This window comes from Schistocerca cancellata, chromosome 5, assembly GCF_023864275.1.
Source record: "Schistocerca cancellata isolate TAMUIC-IGC-003103 chromosome 5, iqSchCanc2.1, whole genome shotgun sequence".
Classification (NCBI taxonomy): Eukaryota; Metazoa; Arthropoda; class Insecta; order Orthoptera; family Acrididae; genus Schistocerca; species Schistocerca cancellata.
In genome coordinates this window covers 428274495-428294148 of record NC_064630.1, presented here as the reverse complement: position 1 = coordinate 428294148, position 19654 = coordinate 428274495, and the positions used below count along the sequence as shown (strand labels likewise).

At 41.9% G+C, this 19654-nt stretch overlaps 1 protein-coding gene across 3 annotated transcripts in view; it reads left to right on the top strand.

Moving 5' to 3' along the window:
- LOC126188860 (peptide transporter family 1) overlaps positions 1 to 19654 on the top strand; it is a 322186-nt gene that overhangs the window by 144436 nt on the left and 158096 nt on the right. The window contains exon 1 of one of the 3 annotated variants that reach the window (XM_049930504.1): positions 277 to 400. The exons of the other annotated variants lie outside the window; for them this stretch is intronic. Within the exon in view, the coding sequence (XP_049786461.1) occupies positions 362 to 400 (39 nt within the window). The 5' untranslated portion in view covers positions 277 to 361. Of the gene's footprint in view, positions 1 to 276; positions 401 to 19654 lie in introns of those variants that run through there. 3 annotated transcript variants of the gene reach the window in all.

Sequence of the window (19654 nt, the reverse complement as noted above, 5' to 3'; positions counted from 1 at the left end):
CCACGTTTTCGTTTCTGTATAAAACCAAGCGGAATCTCGTAGAATGTAAACCAACGCGCGTATGATATATGAATCACAGCAACAGAGCGGCGGTATAATCGCTGAGTGCAGTTGGTTGGTAGGTGTGTAGGTTGCCGCGAAATTGATCGATCGGTCTGCCGGTAAATTGGTGCACGTGTAGGGGCCTCAAAGCGGTCTCTAGGCGGCATAGAAGCATTAGCGGAAGCAAGAAAAGGCGAACGGTGAAAGGCGGGCGCGCATACTGCGACGCGGCGGGCAGCTGTTGAGTTGCCCCCACCGCCAGCTGGTCGCGCTGCAGCGCCGCCTCGTGGGCCGACGCGACAGTCTGCCAGCGACGGCCATGGGGGCCGTGTCACAGCTGGAGCTCCAGCAGGAGAAGGTACGCATACAGCCAGCGCACAGTTTCCCTCCCGCGCGGCTTGCAGCCTTCAACTCTGACAAGTCCTACTTTCGCTAATGCCGCGAGGACGCGACACCGGGCCCTGCGAACGCCCGTCTCTTCTGCGAATTACAGAACCTGATGGTGACAAGTTGTTTGCATCGACGAGTGCGAATTGGGGTCCAATTGGAGGAGAGCAGAGGTCGGCTGGAAGCGACGGAGAGGCGGTTTCTCGGCAGTGTGTTGTGTGTGTACCCCAGTGGCGGCGTGTGGCGGAACGCGTGTGAATTGGCACAGCTGTCAGTTTGGACAGTCGTTTGGCGTCAGCTGACGGGTGAAAGTGTGGCTCGCCGTTCGCCTCGAAGAAATCGCGGACTAGTATACGTGTGATTAGTGGGGAACGTATATAAATAAAATCTTAAATTACGTTGAGGCTGTCTTCGAATAGTACATACGATGCTTTCTTCAACCTATTTAGGAAGTTGTTAGAATCTGCCGTGTTTAAGTTTAGCTGCTTCAGTTCTTAGTGTAAATAATAGCTTCGCAAAAACAAACTAATCACCGTCCTAATATATTCTGTGTCAATGGCTAAGGGTAATTCTTCGGGATTACTCTTCACTTGGAAAGTTGTGGACGCTCAAAAACCAGCAGTAAGAATAAGTGTTCATTCAGTCATCTAGTAGTTGCGTAGTAGGCATTCTGACTGTACCTACTCTAACAACCCTACCACAACAAAGGTCAAAATTTAATAATGATTGTGTTGCTCACACTGCGAAATACTGCATTTTCGGGCAACAACATAGTTATTATGTGGCAGGTATCATTAGAGCACAGTTAATAAAGTCATTTCATGTAATAATGAATAAATTAGACACTCATTTTTTCGTGTTTCCCACGCTGGTCTCGTCAGATCATGGCTCAAGCGTCGAAAATCTAGGTGGTGATGATTCCAAGCTCGGATGCAAAGAGGCCTGGGTTTTATTCTGCTGTATTCAAAAGTTTTGTAGATGCGCTTCACAAACCATTCTTGAAGATTAAACCTTTCAAAGTTAGCACAATGGCGATGTAAAAAAATAATCAGCACTCCGAATTTAAGTTACACTTCCTTTTTATTGCAATATCACGTAACACACAAAACATCACTTCACAATACAAAACATTCTTTAAAACATCTTCCTCACTGTTAAAGTTCACATTATAAGCTGACTACAATATGCATCTTTCCCACATGACGTCCAAGACTTGACTTTCTCAAGGTCCGACTCTCTAACAACTAACTAATAATCGCTTACGCGCCCAAAAATCAGTTACAACTACGTCAAAGACCATAGTGACAAAAAGAAAGAATATACATAAGAATATCATTGCAACATAAACATATCGATGTATCAAAGCACCTCTACATTAATGAAATCAAATCTGAATGTTGTCTCAGAAATATGTTAACTACTTTACAGAAACACAGTAGAATATTGCTGGTATCGAGAGGTTCAGGTGAGGTGCCGTAATGGTTGCGTAATTCAAGTACCATTACACTACGCAATTCATAAGCATAATCACTAACGAAATTCATCATAAGTAATCTACAACAATTTGAGAACAGTGATGTCCGTACAACAATAGAGGGAAAAATGATCTTTATTGCCCGTTACTGAAGCTGTCAGTGCCTCAGAAAGGAGTTCAATATGCAGGAAGAAAAATTTTGATCATTTGTCCAATAACATAAAATGTCTGACAAGTAGCAAAAAAACTTTTAGAACTAACCATTTCTTCTGGACGTCTACTCCTATTCCATAGATCACTTTTTTAAAGTTGTTAGACTGTAAAAAAAACTACATTTTTTAGTGTAGTTCCAAGAGTAGGACTGAAAAATGTCCAGTAATATTGATATATTCATATCCTATAATCTGACAAGTTACACATAACTTCTACAAAGAAAATCATTCATACGAGCTAGGGAACATATAACTAACAGAAAATTGTCTTGCCGCGTGCGGAACTTATCAGCCAGTGTCAGCGAGCTTCACTTTCTCACTGAAATGTTTTTAGAAGCTCCGAAAGTGTTCAGTATTTAAATTTAACGTTATGTATTGGAAGAAAAAATTTCTTAGTTTGGATAACTCTACGTACCGGTACGTAAAATTATTTGCTTTTCCACCCTTCACTGCTGACCTACGCAAATAACGCACAGGTAGTTTTGCAACAGGACATTTGAATACGAAGGAAAAATTGGAAATATTGTTAGCATTGCAAGTAGTGTGGAAAGCCGCACTGTTAGAGGAGAAATTTTCAAAGAACTATCATCTAAATGTGTTTCACCCAAGAAAATGACATCAGTACGGAACCCGCGAAACTGAGCGGTGACAGCACATATCGGGGCGCCACTTCGGATCATTAGTAACGAACAGATTCGCGAGTGCATCGCGTTGATGGTTACAGCTATGCGCTAAAGTACACAGAGTATTCTATGATCCATCCACCATCACGTAACAAAAAAAGAAATTAACTACTGTTTTCGATAACTGGTTCTCATGTCGTGTCTAAATCAGCTGTTAGCCGAGTAATCAAAGGTCACGAAAGAAAAATTGGTTCGAAACAGAAAATGTTTCTCATGCCATGATAAAACAAATTCAGCTCGATGAGTGTTAAACATTTCACGTCCCTCGTTACTTACGGTACCTGTAAGATGTGGGTTCTGCCCACTGCTACAAACTGTTCGCACAATTACACAGAGATTATAGAGCTTCACGCTGTAGACTGCATTCTTTCATTGTCTCTGTGTTAAGTTCACTATTATGAAGTTAAAACTAGGAAAGTAACTTTACATGTAATCTCGAGGCGCAGTACTATTGATGCTCACGTCGAAATTTGACTATCTCTGAGGTTAAGCACGAAGCGAATGGAAAACTTGCTCCGATAAGACCACGAGTTGACAGCGAGCGTCGCACTTGGCTGAGTTCGGCCTGGCTTGTGTGCTGTCAGACCGACTCGCGACCTTGGTGCAGCCTTTAACGTTATCGCGAGCACTGTGCAAACGGCTGCTTTGTGACTCCCTCTTTCTTTAAAATCAACATTTACGTCATATTGGTCCAAACATTTTTGATTCGATTCCCTAACCTCTAAGACGAAATCAACTGTCACCTTCGCTGACGCTCCGCACCTTCCGAAGAGTGTAGGAATTAGTTGTTCGGAGAAAAGCAGCGTCTTAGTTAAGCTAGACAGACTTGGTTCTAATCTCTCCAATACAAGCATGATTTGGACCTTCAGCCTCGTAAATAGTTTGTTAATGGTGCGGTGACATCTCGAAAGCCGTGGGCGCTGCTTTTCGTGGTCCCTGCACGATCTGAGACAGCCCCAGATCGAGGGAGATTGTTCATGGCTTGCTATATTGCTCTTTTGATTTTACCGTCTCAAGCGGACGAAAAACTGGGCATCAGTCTCATTTGCGTTTCATTTCTCGCCACACAAGAAAAGAAAATAAACTTAACACAGGAGGGGAAAATGATAGCTTTAATTTGAGGTACTTGCCTTTTTCCTTCTCTGCCAAATGGCGGAATCGAAAGAACTACACTGCACCTTGTGAGAACTGGTTTACATTCACGCCGATAGTGCCGCCTCCTTCTCCTGAATGTTTTGTTCATATGCTACTTGTCTCGCTTCCAAGTTTCTGGGAGGAAGGACGTCTTAGAAGTGGTGTTCAGTAGAGGCGAAGCCAAAGTTCATCTGAGGGGGTGGGCAAGTTACCTGCCATGACCTTAGTGAGAGAACTTGGCATTTGCCCGAAGTGAACCAAGATAACAGAAAAACGAAATGGGAATAGTCAGACGGATTCGACTTTGCTTCCTCCGAATCAGTTCGTAGTCTTAATAACTTCACCATATTTCTCAGCGCAAATGCTACTGTGGGAAACCAATATTCATTTGCTTCGATAACTAACCCATTATTTCACTTGTGATGGGATGTATTAAAGATAATTTTCATCATAGTTGCACTTAGCTCCGATTTTCACGTCGTGTGTATCATCTAGAGCGTTAGCGCCATAGTGTTTACATCGGAGATAGGTGAAAATTGTACATTACGGCATTCTTAAACATGTTGCACTGTCGCGTGCCAAAAGCAGACTTTGAATTTAACTGTTATTCCACACTACTACCGGCACAAATGCCGTTTCGGCTGCATTTATTCGTAGGGTGTCCCGTCTGAACAAATCACTGACCGTTCTCAACATTCCATTTTTTCCCACAATAATCTTATATAGTATGCTTTCCTCGAAGGTTTTGTATTTCAAATACGGTAACAAGTCTAACTTGACACCTGCTGAAGTCCTGTCCCGTAGATATAAAACTTCCTCTGTTAATATCATTTAGCGCGACAGAAACAGTAAACTGACCCAGGGTTCCTTTCGTTCCTAGCGCTTATTAGCCCAGTCAACGAAGACCAAAAAATGTGAACTGGGGGGAAAAAAATTCGTGTAGTCGCAAATTTTTGAACAGTGGTAAGGGGAATTTCATGAACTACAGACACGTGTAGAGGTTGAATATCCAAAAAGTGGCATTCGACGAAAATTTTCCCTAGTACAAAATTAAAGTGCGTTAATTTTCCTGTAAAAAATGTCCTCATATTTTCTGATACAGTTTCCGTGTTGCAGGGGATCGAAAAATCGCAGATTATTTAAAATAGTGTTTAGTGGTGTAACACTGATGTTTATTGTTAAATGAAGTGAGTTACGAACAAATATTAAATGTGTGCGCCTAATCTAAGTGCAGTAGAACCGTATCAATCGATAAATTGTGGCCTGGAAGATGCGACTGGGTAGGTAGGGGTGGATGTTAGAAGCGCGAGGGAACGTAGGTAGGTGGATTGTGCTCGTGCACTTCCCTCCTTCATAGGTCTGCAAAATGAAGAGCGAGCAGCCAATTCCCCGTTATCCCTATAGCATTGTCACAATAAAAAACGCTACAGTGTATTTCACAAAGTTGTATCGATCCTTCCGCAGCTGGCAACACACTGCGCACACACACACTCCCGGAGAAGGGGAGGGTATTTTTTCCACACGAAGTGTGTTAACACCATATAATAGTATCGCAAGAAACACACATGGCCAGATTTTGCGTAAATCTCTGCATGCTGTTCTAGACTGATGCAGAGAGTTCTTAGTCATCCTGTACGGCAGTTGTAGCTTTCTTCCGGTGTAGGCGGCTTCTTCCACTTTGAGCGTTGCACGCTTTTGAGTTTACAGACTCTCTCTTCAGCATTTCCTGTCCGGTTCTCTTACGTAAGTAGCCAAAATAACTTAATGAGCTCGTATTTTTTTAAAGTGGAGTTATTCACGGTTTATTGAGTTACGTGAGCTTTTATGTAAAATAAGTTTCTATAAACAATGGCTAAGAAATGCATAATTTTTGTGATGATGTCAGTGAGTATGTAGTGTCGTTGGGAAAAGGATCTGATTGGTACTTGTGGTACCTTGCTGCTGTCTATCGTTGCTAGTGTAAAGCCATGTAACTGTGTTGTAGCCACTTTGTGAATTAGTGAATGACCAAAAAGTTACTACACTTCTCTCACCATTAATTGTGTAACTGGTAGACTGCATAAATCTTTTACATTCACGTAATACCCAGATTCGGCTGTAGTGAGTAGAACCACTTGCCATACATCCACAGTAATCTTGAAATGTGGGTGTCGATATGTCTGATGGCAATACGAATCATCATGTTTAAATCTAGAACAGTTATCTGCATCATCATGTTTAAGTCTAGAACAATTACCTGCCGTAATGTACTGCTTGACTTGTGTTGACATATCTGGAAGTTCCATAACACCAAGGTGATCTTCTGTTACAATGGGAGCCAGTTTAAGCCTGTAGCCCTTTTCTGATGCTGGGATAGCTGAAGCTGGGATGATGCATTTGATAACCTCAAGCTGCAAGAAGTATCCCAGCAACTGATAGTGGAGACAGTGAAATCGACATTTTCAAATAATACTAACAGCTTTTTACACTTCGGGCAGCCTCTCCAGTGTGGCAGACGGTTGACAGTTGTAGCTATTGAGATTTTCCTGAGTAATAACTAATTTAAGAAATGCAAATAAATATCCAATAACTGAAAATAGCTCCGCTAGATAAACACGAGCTCAGGGAAGTTATTTTGTCTGCTTACATGAGTAATTCCAGGAAATACTGGGGCGGTATAGTCTATCTGTAAACTGAAAACCGAGCGGCACTTGTGATGGAAGAAGTTGCCTTTTCCGGAAGAAAACTACAGCTGCCATACAGTACTACTAAGAATGGATTTCCCTCTAGGATTGTAGAACAGTGAGCAGAAATTGCGTAGATTCTGCCTATGTGCGTTTCTTGAGTATGCATTGGCAGTAATTCATATCTGCATTCTATGTAGCGTCAATTTACTGTGTGGAAAGAAATGCACCTGAGCGTGCCTGAACACTGCGTCGCCAGGGATTCACAAGGCAAGCTGTAGGATGGTCTTTTGTAATACGTATCTACTGCACTTGGATGTGGTACACCATTTAATACTTGTTCTTAACTCACTTCATTTAACAATAAACATCAACGTTACACCATCAAAAAACTATTTTTAATAGTTGCGATTTTTCCGTGCCCTGCAACATGAACATTATCAGTCTTAGCGAAAAATGTATATGACCTTTTTTGTAAGAAATTGAATGAAGCTTAATTTTGTAGCGAGAAATATTTTTGCCAGGAACTGCGGTTTCCGATGTAGTCAGACAAACATTAAAAAGTTACTTTTAAACTACCTGCCCCTCCCCCGCTCACACCACACTAGTCACGACTTTTTGGTACAAAAATTTGCAACTACACATATTTTTTCCCTTTGTTTTCCTTCGTTGACCGGACTACATTCTGTCGTAAGGGATCTGCTTTTTTCGTGATCTGTTTGTTTTAACTTTGTGGCCGGAGGATCTTCCTGTCTCCAGTTAACCTAATCAAGGAAAGACCTGTGAGCCACTTGGCTGCGATCCGTGTAAATTTCGTTCTGTGTGCTATCGTGTTTCCAGCTGTTTATGTATCGTAATTTTTGGGAAAGAAGGTTCCGTAAGCAAGAGTGGAAAGTCGCCCAAAAATCCACTGACAGGTGATATAGACCAATAGCCTTTAGTCTGCCACGCGTATTCGATCAGGATCTGGTCCACATACCCGTCCTGCAAGCCAGTGTGCTGCATATTAAGCTACACGAGCGGGCCTTGAAGTGTACCTGTCGTAATTATGTTGCTGCTGTCGCAGGAAGCGTCGTCTTAAAGCATTTATGCAGATCTTGAGTGGCGTCGTAATTGTGAGCAGTTTTTTTTTCTGTGTTTGTGTGTGGGGCGGGGCGGGGGGGGGGGGGGGGGGCATGCGAGGGGGCGTAGAAATTCGAAGTCATCCCTTACTTTTGCAATTTACTCACCGTTGTGGAAGCACGCCCTGTCAGAGACCACTTTTGTTAGCTTGTTTCGGTCTATCCTCATAACTGTTACGATATTTAATACTAAGAAGATATAGTTTTGATTCTTCAGCGAAATACATGCTGCAATGATTTAACAGCGCACATACACTACTAGCGTTGAATCAGACTTTATCTATTCTCGCTGAAGTGTCAATCCTGTACAATCATGGGTGAGTCTTCCGTGGATTCTGGAAGGCGTGGAGAGGACGCAGTAACAAGACGGAACGTGGAATAAATCTGTGAAGTTTTTTGGACTCTTCAACTAGTCCACACTGGCCGCATCAATCGAGGACCCTATTCGAATCTGGCGCTAAATCTTAACTTGCCACAAATATTCATACTTAGTGCTGTCAATAGTAAGCTGTCACGTTTGTCTTTTCCACGATAAATTTTCATGCGAAACGAGCGAGATGACGCATTTGAGTAGACACTGCAGTTTTATTTGGGAGGATGACAATTCAAATTGTCAATTAGCTTTGAACTAGAAGTGGCTCTGCCATTCTGCTCAATAGCGGGAATTTCAGTTTGCTTTGACGAGTAACAGAGTGGGAGGCGGGATTTGGGGGGGAGGGGGGGGGAGAGGGTAGGGTATGGCTGTTTTTTTTTTTCTTCTGAAGGCCTGCGTCGCCTCCAGTGCGAAATCTTAGTATTATACACGTCTACAGTAGAGGCTTTGGTGTACCGAGGAACAAGCCAGCTGAAAGTTAATCAAACCAGCACCATCGAAGTCATTAAAGTCTCTTGAATAAGAACAACAACGGCAACACTTCCTAACTTTAATAAAACAATGATTCTTTTAATTTTCCTGCAGTGATTAGCGAAACGGCAAATACCGTAAATGTGGGTGGTCACACAGCATTTGAATCCCGCTCGTCCATAATGCAGATCCAGTGTCTTGCCACATGTGACAATGCTCGAAACAGCGACGAAGAAGAAATGGTGCCCAGTAATGGGAGAAAAACGTATATCACACCCGTCTGCAAGAAGGGCAGCAGAAGTGATCCACAAAACTATCTACCAATATCCTTGACATCTATTTGTTGTAGAATCTTAAAGCATATTCTGACCTAGAATGCCCACCTCTGTGGCACGCAACATGGATTCCAAAAACGTCGATCACGTGAAACCCAGCTCGCTCTTTTATCACATGGCATCCTGAAAGCCATGCATCAAGGCAGTCGGATAGATAAAGTATTAATTTTCCAAAAAACCACTTATCTCAGTACCACACCTATGCAAATTATGGAAAGTAAGATCGTATGGGGTATCAAGCGAAATTTATGACTGGATTGAGGATTTATTGCTAGGAAGGACGCAGCGTGTTATCCTGGATGGTGAGGCAGCCACAGATGTAGAAATAGCTTCACGTGAACCCTAGGGCAGTGTGCAGGGACCATTGCTGTTCACGTATGTTAATGACCTTGCAGACAATGTTAATAGTAATCTCAGATTTTCGCGGGTGATGCAGTTATCTACAATGAAATATTATCTGATAAAAGCTGTATAAATATTGTCAAATCTTGATAAGATTTCAAAGTGGTGCAAAGATTGATATTCGGGAGGAGACGGTTCAGACTCGCGTCCGGCCATCCTGATTTAGGTTTGCCGTTATTTTCCTAAATCGCTTCAGGCAAATGCCGGGATAGTTCCTTTGAAAGTGTACAGCCGACATCCTTCCCTAATCCGATGGGACCGATGACCTCGCTGTTTGGTCCCCTCCCCCAAATCAACCAACCAACCAACGACTGGCAAATTGCTTTACATTAGGGTGACCAGAATTCCAAAATCAAAATATGGAAATAAATTGTAAGTCGAATTTAATCGATATTTTGTAGTCTTTGGTTAACACATCTGTACAGTAGCTCAGTGTTAAAAAAAACTGGTTTACGCTACAGATACATAGATCATCGTACGACATTTTTCTTAAGACATCAAAATACCTTGCATTACTAATCGAGTAAATATTTTGTCACAAGCAAAAAGCTTGCAAAACAATTTGTAGCGCTGATGTTATAATTTCAGAAATGGAAATTCAGCTATAGTATCGTGAATTCAGCTTTAATCTCGTCAGTAAATACTGTTTATTTTTGGCATTTTTATGAAAAGTTTACTTTATATCACATCAAGTAACGTAATCTGTGATTCTGACGTTTTAAAACTACACTTCTAAACACGGTGGCCTGAAGCAATACACAATGCACAACAAGAGCGATAGTGACAAACTGCTCTCCATGTGAAAGCGTTACATAGTACCGACATCAGAGATTCAAAAATCGTACCTCGTTCAGTTTGATTCAGTCAAAGAGTGTATTTTCTTTATCATTTGTATATGACCAGATTTGTTCTCCATTTGGTCACGCTATAAATTTCTTAAAAACATGCTACGTCCTGTATGTATTTTGTCAGGACAACAAGACACTGAAACTAAATAAAGAAGACCCCGTAAAATATGGTACGTGCCGTCATCCTTCTTTAAATTAAGAATATAAATATTTGCACTTCACAAAACGAGGAGAAAATCTGGTATCCTATGACTACAACATGGGTGAATCAATGTTGGGATTGGTCAACTCATACAAATACGTGGGTGTAAAAATTCCTGGTGATTTGAAATGGAACTATCACATAGTTTCATTCGTTTGTGAAGCGGGTGACAGACTTTCAGTGGTTGAGTACTAGGGAAATGCAACCAGCCTGCGAAGGAGATTGCTTACAGGCACTCGTGCGTCCCATGCTAGAAGTTTGTTGAAGTGTGAGAGCATTACCAAATAGGGCTAACAGGGGATGTTGAACTTATACAAAAAAGACCAGCATAAATAGCACAGGTTTTACCCATGGGAGAGCTCCATGGAGATGCCGCAAAAAGAGACTGGCAAGCGCTTGAATATAGACGCAGACTACCACGTGAAAGGTTACTTAGCAAGTTTCAAAACCTAACTTTAAGCGGTGGATACAGGAATATGCTAAAACACACTACATATCGCTCCCGTAGGAATAGCAAAGGCATGATCAGATTATAGGACGCATAGAGGCGCTTAAGCAATCATTCTTCCGTCGCTCCGCACGTGAATCGATCATGAAAAAGCCATAACAACTGATAAATGGACAATACTCGCTGCCATGCGCTTCAGTGTTTTGCGGAGTATGGATGTAGATGTAAACAGATATCATAAGATGTTTGGTTGACAATACCTTCAATAAATATATTACCAGAAGTGAAAAGTCACAATATCCTGACTACAATATAAATGAAAATTTATTAAGCTAGTAAGTGCGATAGATTTTTAGTGCATCTTATTGCAGTTCAATTGAAGCTGGTAATTCTGACAAAATCTGTGCTCGCAAAGGCTGTCAGTTAATTAATAAAGTAAACAAATGGTGTTTGCTCAGAGCAAATTTTTGGCACCCACTCATGTACAGTAGAAATCAAATATAGTGTCTTATTGACTCGTGTTAGGTATGTTACTACGCAGATGTGGCTGTTAACATGGTTGAAAAAGGAAAGTTACGATGAAAGGCGGAGACCGGTTACCGTTTACACTAATGAATGTAGGAGTCAGGAACCACTTTCACACCGACATTACGTGTACATCAAGCACGTATTACCACTTGGAGGCAAAAATTATTACGGCTAAGAGGTAAACGTTTATATGAACAAGTGCACTCAGTAACAGGATTTTCAAACCACTTTACAGTGTGTTACAGAATTTTTCATATATAACTGTCCCCGCCCTTTTCTGTTTCAGCCACGAGAAATGCACAGGAAGAAAGATTGGTAGGAGGCCTCTGTATGAACCTTTATGGCCTTTTCGCGAGATGTCTACAGGTAGAAGCAAAATGTTAAACTCTTCTATGAACTTGGGCGTTCGGCGTGGCAACAGCAATGCACAACGCTTCTCTGGCAGCGCCTGCGACCGGCGTTTGTGGAACATTTCTGTGACGCTTCCGTACTTACTGACACAAGAAGAAAATGCGCTTTTCTCCGAATCTTTCCTCCTCCAATTCTATTTCAGAGTCCCGGTCAGAAGTGCAGAACTAAAGTATAGGTCGAACGAGCGTTTCGTAAGCTAGCTCTATTTTTAATGGATGTGATAGTTTAACTGACTGTTCAGCAATCTTGTTGTCAAATAATAAATGTTCATACGTCCTATTTGTGCGAAATACGTTCAAGCTCTACTGCCAGTCCCTGCACCAAGCATCGATCGTTGCATGTCTTCCTATGATTTGCTACAGTATTAGAGCGTACAGACGTCTCTATATAAAACAGTACTTTCCACGAATAGCCTCATGGATCTCCCGACGTTACCCACTAGTGACTAAATCATTTATGTATATTGTGAACAGTACCCTTAGGATACGACCGAAAGTGCTTTCACGACTGAAGATTTCCCTCATCACTGTGTCTTATAACCGCGGTTTTCGGTGTATAACAGGACTATAGACACACATGCAAACGAATAAAAAGTTAATTACATACCTTTTTTCAGATTGATGATTAAAAATTTGTCTACCCATTATACTTCAACTGCACTGTTCTCTAAGGTTATTTAAATCTAGATTTACTTCCATTCAATTATCCAAAAGTGTTTCCGTTTCATAACACCTTAAGAATAAAACAGAGGTAATATCCGGCGTTGTCCAAGGAACCGTTATAGGCCCTCTATTGTTCCTGATCTGTATTAACGACATAGGAGACAATCTGAGTAGCCATCTTGGATTGTTTGCAGATGATGCTGTCATTTACCGTCTTGTAAAGTCATCAGATGATCAAAACGACTTGCAAAATGATTTAGATATCTGTATGGTGCGAAAAGTGCCAATTGACCCTGTATAAGGAAAATTGTGAAGTTATTCACATGAGTACTAAAAGAAATCAGCTAAATTTCGATTACGCGATAAGTCACATATATGTGAAGGCTGTAAATAAAGGTAATTACTTAGGGACTACAATTACAAAGAACCTAAATTGGAACCATCACATAGATAATATTGTGGGTAGAGCAAACCAAAGATTGCGATTCATTGATAGAACACTTTGAAGGTGCAACAGGTCTACTAAAGAGACTGCTTACACCACGCTTGTCCGCCCTATTCTGGAGTATTGCTGTGCGGTGTGGGATCCGCATCAGGTGGAACTGACGGATGACATCGAAAAAGTACAAAGAAGGGCAGTTCGTTTTGTATTATCGCGAAATAGGGGAGATACTGTCACAGACATGATACGTGAATTGGAGTGGCAATCATTAAAACAAAGGCGTTTTTCGTTGCGGCGGGATCTTCTCACGAAATTTCAATCACCAGTTTTCTCCTCCGATTGCGAAAACATTCTGTTGGCACCCAACTACATAGGGAGAAATGATCATCACGATAAAATAAGAGAAATCAGGGCTCGCACAGGAAAATTTAAGTGCTCCTTTTTTGCGCGTGCCCTTCGAAGAGTGGAACGGTAGGGAAACAGCTTGAAGGTGGTTCACTGAACCCTCTGCCAGGCACTTTATTGTGAATAGCAGAGTAATCACGTAGATGTAGATGAAGTAGTTACCAGTCTAGACTTTCGATGGTACACTTAGTTCCTATTCGATGGCCACACTCCGATTTATAAATAGACACCTTCTGTTACAGGTAGGCCTATTTTAGGGCTTAACTTTTTATATATACACTGTGTTGCTAAAACCTCATGCGTTCAACCACGTTCGTGGCAACACTGAAACTCATAGTACAGTGTGTGATGCGAGATTAAAGGGAAACAACAGTAAGTCGTGCTGCCCGTGTACTTTCTCCACGTAAGGGTCCAGCAAATAATGCCCACGTGATATGGGTTAGCAGTATCAGCATACACTGTTTAATATCACTGTGGCTCAGCACAAATCAGTCGACGATCGCTACCAGGGACCTGTGCAGCATGTCACGTGGTCCGAGCTACTCGCAGGAACGGGTCAGGGTGGCAGCCGTATTTTAGTGTAGTTTAGTCAGTTACATGAGCTTAATACGAGGTTCTCATTATTGGATTTCGATCCTGCATTGCACCTAGACTTCCCTGTTCTCGTTATTTGCTTTCATTCAGTGTTCTGATTTCAACTAACTTGGCCTTACTTACAGATTATGCGTTCATAACCGAACAGAAAACATTGTATTATTCTAAACAGTAGGCTTTAGTTTGTATTTTCTTTGGCGTTTACTATACGCTTAGTACGGCTAGAAGCTTATTTCATAGATGATTCATCTTATATTAAAAATGTGTAGTGACATAGAGGCCATAACTGACAACTAATATAATTCTTTCGCGTTGTTCAGAGAAGAGAGAAAGAATGATACACACACACTTGTTTGTTCTGGGGATAAATAGCTTACTGCTTACTGCTCACGCGCAGAGAAAAAGTAATTACAATCTCCTTTGATACTGAGTCGAACAAATCTGTTCTGTGGAGGTAACTGGGAAGTTGCTGGAATGAAAGTGTATCCTTATGACGGACGTTAGTCGCTGTCTACCCCATGTCAAATCCGTAAACCATGGTCTTCAGTTGGGGACTAGGTTGTTGGTTATAGCACTGGTCGCTTCTGTGTCGTATTTCTTTTCACAAGTTATGCTCTGGAATATGATCTGATGTACTGAAATCAGGGGAAGCAACGTTGCACGTTCCAATACACGCATTGAACGCTACGTACTGTGAATAATTTTTGCAACACACTGCACAAGTAGCAGGATTTGGCCTGATGAAGCACAATTAGAATTGATTGGAACAGTGAAGCAGCGTAATTGTGTGTTCCAGTTTGCACATTTTATAGAAGTGGAAGTCAGTTTACCAGGTGTTAATTTTTTTGTGTGAACTGTCATCCAGGCGTCGGGTTTGACCTTTTTTAGGGTACAGTGAGTGGCAAGGCGTATCTGGAAAAGTGATAAGTATTCGTTATACTCGAAATATACGAGTATAATATGTAAAGGGCAAGGTGTATATTAGGAAACTAGATATGGTTGCAGAGTGCTGAGGAGAAGCTGAAACGCTGTGTGTATCGAGCGCAGCGAACACCAAGAAATACGATACTAAAACAGAATTCCACTACTGGCTAGTAACTGGACTTCAGTGGCCTATTAACTATGGAAGTTGGATATGATTATTTTTTATACTCTGATAATGGTATTTATTTGGTATTTTCATGTTCGCAGCTTTTTCTTCTCTTAGTTTTTTATACTTTTTATTTCATGTGAATGTTGGAATGCCTCGTTCTACGAAGCCACAGCAAATCGTTCTCTCTTTCGACGCACAAAAAATGGCGACTCTAGGAATAATATCTAAAAACGGGCACTGTTTTCTCGTTGTAGTATTTGGGGTTTAATTCAAATGGTTCAAATGGCTATGAGCACTATGGTCATCAGTCCCCTAGAACTTAGAACTACTTAAACCTAACTAACCTAAGGACAGCACACAACACCCAGTCATCACGAGGCAGAGAAAATCCCTCACCCCGCCAGGAATCGAACCCGGGAACCCGGGCGCGGGAAGCGAGAACGCTTCGGCACGACCTCGAGCTGCGGACGTAATACTGCGTAAGTAATACAGAGTAGCCGGAGAACTTAGTGAATGACGCACTATCTGGTCCCGTTGCGTCACAATGTAAGATACAGGTGTATTTGAGGCTTGACGGAACCTTGACGTTGTTGGGTTGTCACAGGAGCCACGGGCCAAGAGTGACAATGAGTCGTTTTGCTTGCGGTAGCACCACGTTACGGTAAAGTGAGCTCGTATACATCTCAAAGTCCCGAACTTTTCTTCTGGAGCATACCACATGTTGATATATTCTTATTTTGGAAAGAAGTTTAAAAATATTTGTTATCTTAAAACTACGTGAAAATGCAAAGGACGTGTTTTGTTCAAATTTGTTATATATATATATATATATATATATATATATATATATATATATATATATATATATATATAAAGCCTCTGTGAAGTGCATGGCACAGGATACTTGAAATTGTACCACACGTTGCACTTTCTCCACGGTTAATCGCGTAATGGGCCCTTTAAGAAAGATATCTTAAATGTCTCTGTGTGCGCAGTATTTAATCTTGACTTAGTGCTCTCTGCGGATCGATACACAAGAGGATGAAGTAGATTTCTAGATGCTTCACTTCAAATTGGTCCTTGAAACTTACTAAATGAACTTCCGCGGGATAGTTGCCACCTGTCTCCAACAGACTGCAAGTTAACTCCCCCGAGACCATTCGTGCTGCCGCCTTGGGGCACTATCTGATCAAAAGTATACGAATATTCCTTCGTAATGTGGAATTGACGACTAGAGATTAGAGGTGGATCCGCCAGTATAAAAGGAGCTAGGCAGTACCGTATTGAAGGTAGAGAAACAGTAACAGTAGAATTTGGCAGTCAGGAGACCTCAGCGACTTGGAACATGAAGTAGGTACTGCATGTCACCTGAGCAACATACCCGTCAGGAACATTTCGATTATTCTAATGCTGAAAAAGTCGACCGTTGATGTGACTATAATGTGGAAAGGCGAAGGGGTATCTTAGCTAAACCAAGACCGGGCAGACCTTATCTACTGACGGTTAGGTACCCTCCAGCATTGCAGAGGGTTGTAAAAAAAAACTGTATGAAATCAGCGGAAGGAATCATTCGTGAGTTCCAAAGTGCTACCAGCAGTCCAGCTAGCATGATGACTGCACTAAAGGAGTTAAAAAGAATGGAGTACAGTGGTCGAGCAGCTGCTCACAAGCCACAGTTTCTGTGCTTAGTGCTAAGCGGCGCTTGTGGTGGTAAAAAGGGACGCCACTCGACACTGGATGACTACAAACGGGTGATTTGGAATGATGAATCACGCTATACTCTGTGGCAATGCGATGGAAAGGTCTGGATATGACGAATGCTTGCAGAACGTTACCCATCATCGTGCGTGGTGCTATCAGTGAAGCACAGAGAAGGCACTGTTACGGTATGGGGTTGTTTTTCGAGGATAGGGGTGGTCCCTTATTGGGCTTAAGAAAACGTCAAATTCAGAAAAATATGAACATATTTTACAGCATTGTGCACTGTGAAGAGTAGAGGAACAGATAGAAGTCAGTGGTTGGTTGTGTCAGAATAACACTGCACCCTGTCACAAAGCAGGATGTAAGGCAGTGGGTCGTGGACAAGAACATTGGATGGCCCTGCCCAGTCAAAACCTGAACCCACTGGAACACCTCTGGGATGAGTCAGAAGCTGAACTTCGTTCCAGACCCAAGTCTCCAACACCAACGGCTGATTTCTACTCTTCAGAAAATATAGGTTGTCATTCCTCCACAAATTCCAACACCCTACTCAAAGTATACCCAGCAGAGTTCAAGGCGTCGTAAAGGCGAACAATGGACACACTCGATGTTAATGTCCACTAAAAGCTGTCCAAATACTTTTTTGTCAAATAGTGCAATTGTCCAATATCGCTCTTTTAGTTTTCTGTGGGCTTGAATTTTTTATCAGTATTCCAAAAAGGGATGGACTAGTGTTCTGTAAAGTGTTTCCTTTGTAGACTCTCACTTGCTTTCCCTATGACTGAGCCTAGGTGATCATTCCATATAAATTGTGGCTCACAGGTATTTGTACGAGTTGCAGAGTTGACTAATTATGATCGCAGGAGTGTAATAAATAATCAAATTGAAATAAAAGTTCACATATTTGTAATTTTAAATGTCTCAACCCGTAGACTCAAACCCAGTGAAAAAAAATATGAAGACGCACAACGGTCGTCGAAGTGTTCACAATTTTCTACAACTGGTGCATTCTTTGATAGTAAGTGCTAGGTCATACATTCCCCATTCGCAGCTGAGTTGTCAGCGCGTCTGACTGCCTCGCGGAGGATCCGAGTTCAGTTTCCGATACTGCCATGCCGTGGACTTACGGTGTGAGGACTGGAACTGGGTTCACTCAACTCTGTGTTGTCTACTGAAGTTACTTGAACGAGAAGTGGCGGCTCCAAAGGTGTGGAAACCTGACGACTGGTAGTGGGGTGTGCGAAATCCATGCTCCTCCGTACAGAATCCGATTGACGCCATGTGGCACAGGATGATACGGCGGTCGGTAGACATAGCACAGTCCTCTGTCGACGCATGTGAGTTACTGTGTTCTATATAAATCCGACAGCTACGAAGCAAGATATAATAGCAAAAGTTAAATTCTTTGAGAATGAAGTACAGGAAGATGTAAAGAATCATCTCAGATCCAGTTTTTCCCATCTCTCAACGAAGTGGACAACAGTAGTAATAGTTCCTTGATCGTCCATTTTGAACCAAACGAGTAATTTTCCAATTATATAATTCAATAATATTGCAGAATATAATAGTACAAAAAGATGAAGGCCGCTAAGATTTCACAGAGAATCGCGGAACCATCAGACTGTCCACTAATGACGCTGTTGTCTCCAGGCAAACATCGTCGTAGGACGATCGTTCAGATATAAAGAAAGATTTAGACACTATTTCTGTGGGGTATAGTGAATGCCAGCTCTTTGTAAATGTGAATAAATGCAAGACAATAGCTATAACAAAGAGAAACTGATTACGAGTAGGCGTGAACATCTTGAGCACTTCACATCGTGTAAGTATTTGGAGATAATAGCAAGGTACGATGTGAAATTGGACGACCACATAAAATCAGTTTAGTGAATTCGTAGGGAAGTCGTAAATTTGTAAGGGACATCTCAAAATGCCAGTGCGAACGGCTTGAGATATGCTTTATTAGTAGTTAACAAGTAGGTACAGCTTTTCCTTTTTTTTCATCGGTCTTCGGACTAGTTTGATGCGGCCCACCACGAATGACTATTGCACTAACTTCGTGTCAGAGTAGTACTTGCACCCTTCTCCCACAAACATTTTTTGGAAAAATTCCAATCTGCCGGCCGGGGTGGCCGAGTGGTTCTAGGCGTTACAGACTGGAAACGCGCGACCGCTACGGTCGCAGGTTCGAATCCTGCCTCGGGTATGGATGTGTGTGATGTCCCTAGGTTAGTTAGGTTTAACTACTTCTAAGTTCTAGGGACTGATGACCTCAGAAGTTAAGTCCCATAGTGCTAAGAGCCATATTCCAATCTCTATGTTCCCCTACAGTTTTCACCCTTTACAGCTCCCTCCAATACCATGAAGGTTATTCCCTTATTCCTCAACATATGTTCTACTATCCCATCCTTTATTCTTGTCAGTGTTTTTGGTCGAATATTTGATCGGAGCCAAAACAAGAGCTCCTAGAAATTATGCAACGTATTTTTGTCCGAATTTCTGTGGCCGGATGAAGAGTGGAAAATGAAGAAATGGAATATCAAATTTATCAGCTTGAAGTCTAGTTTTGCAGCTAAATATTTGCGTTTGTAAGTAATCAGGGTAATAAAGAAAAACTTATTGATTTGAGAGATAACTGGGATATTTCACGAACAGCTGCTGGTAGCTAGGTATACGAAGTGTCAAAAAAATAACAAATCACAGCATAATCTGAAACTTCTCTTATAGGAATGCGTAGTATCTGTTCTTTCGGTCACGCCCGAAAGAACAGACACCACGCGAATCTAAAATTAGTGAGCGTGGAAGACATTTGCAGGGACTCCGGATAGCGGATAGGTGGCCCTAGGTGTGAATGTGAGTCGGCCGGGAGGAACGTCTCGACAGTCCTCGCACTTGCCATACACACTGTTTCTGGATGGCGCAGCGGTTAACGCAACTGCCTAGTGAGCAGATGATCCCGCGTTCGAGTCTCGGTCCGGCACACATTTTCACTCGTCTCCGCTGATTCAGTCCTGATGCAGCTG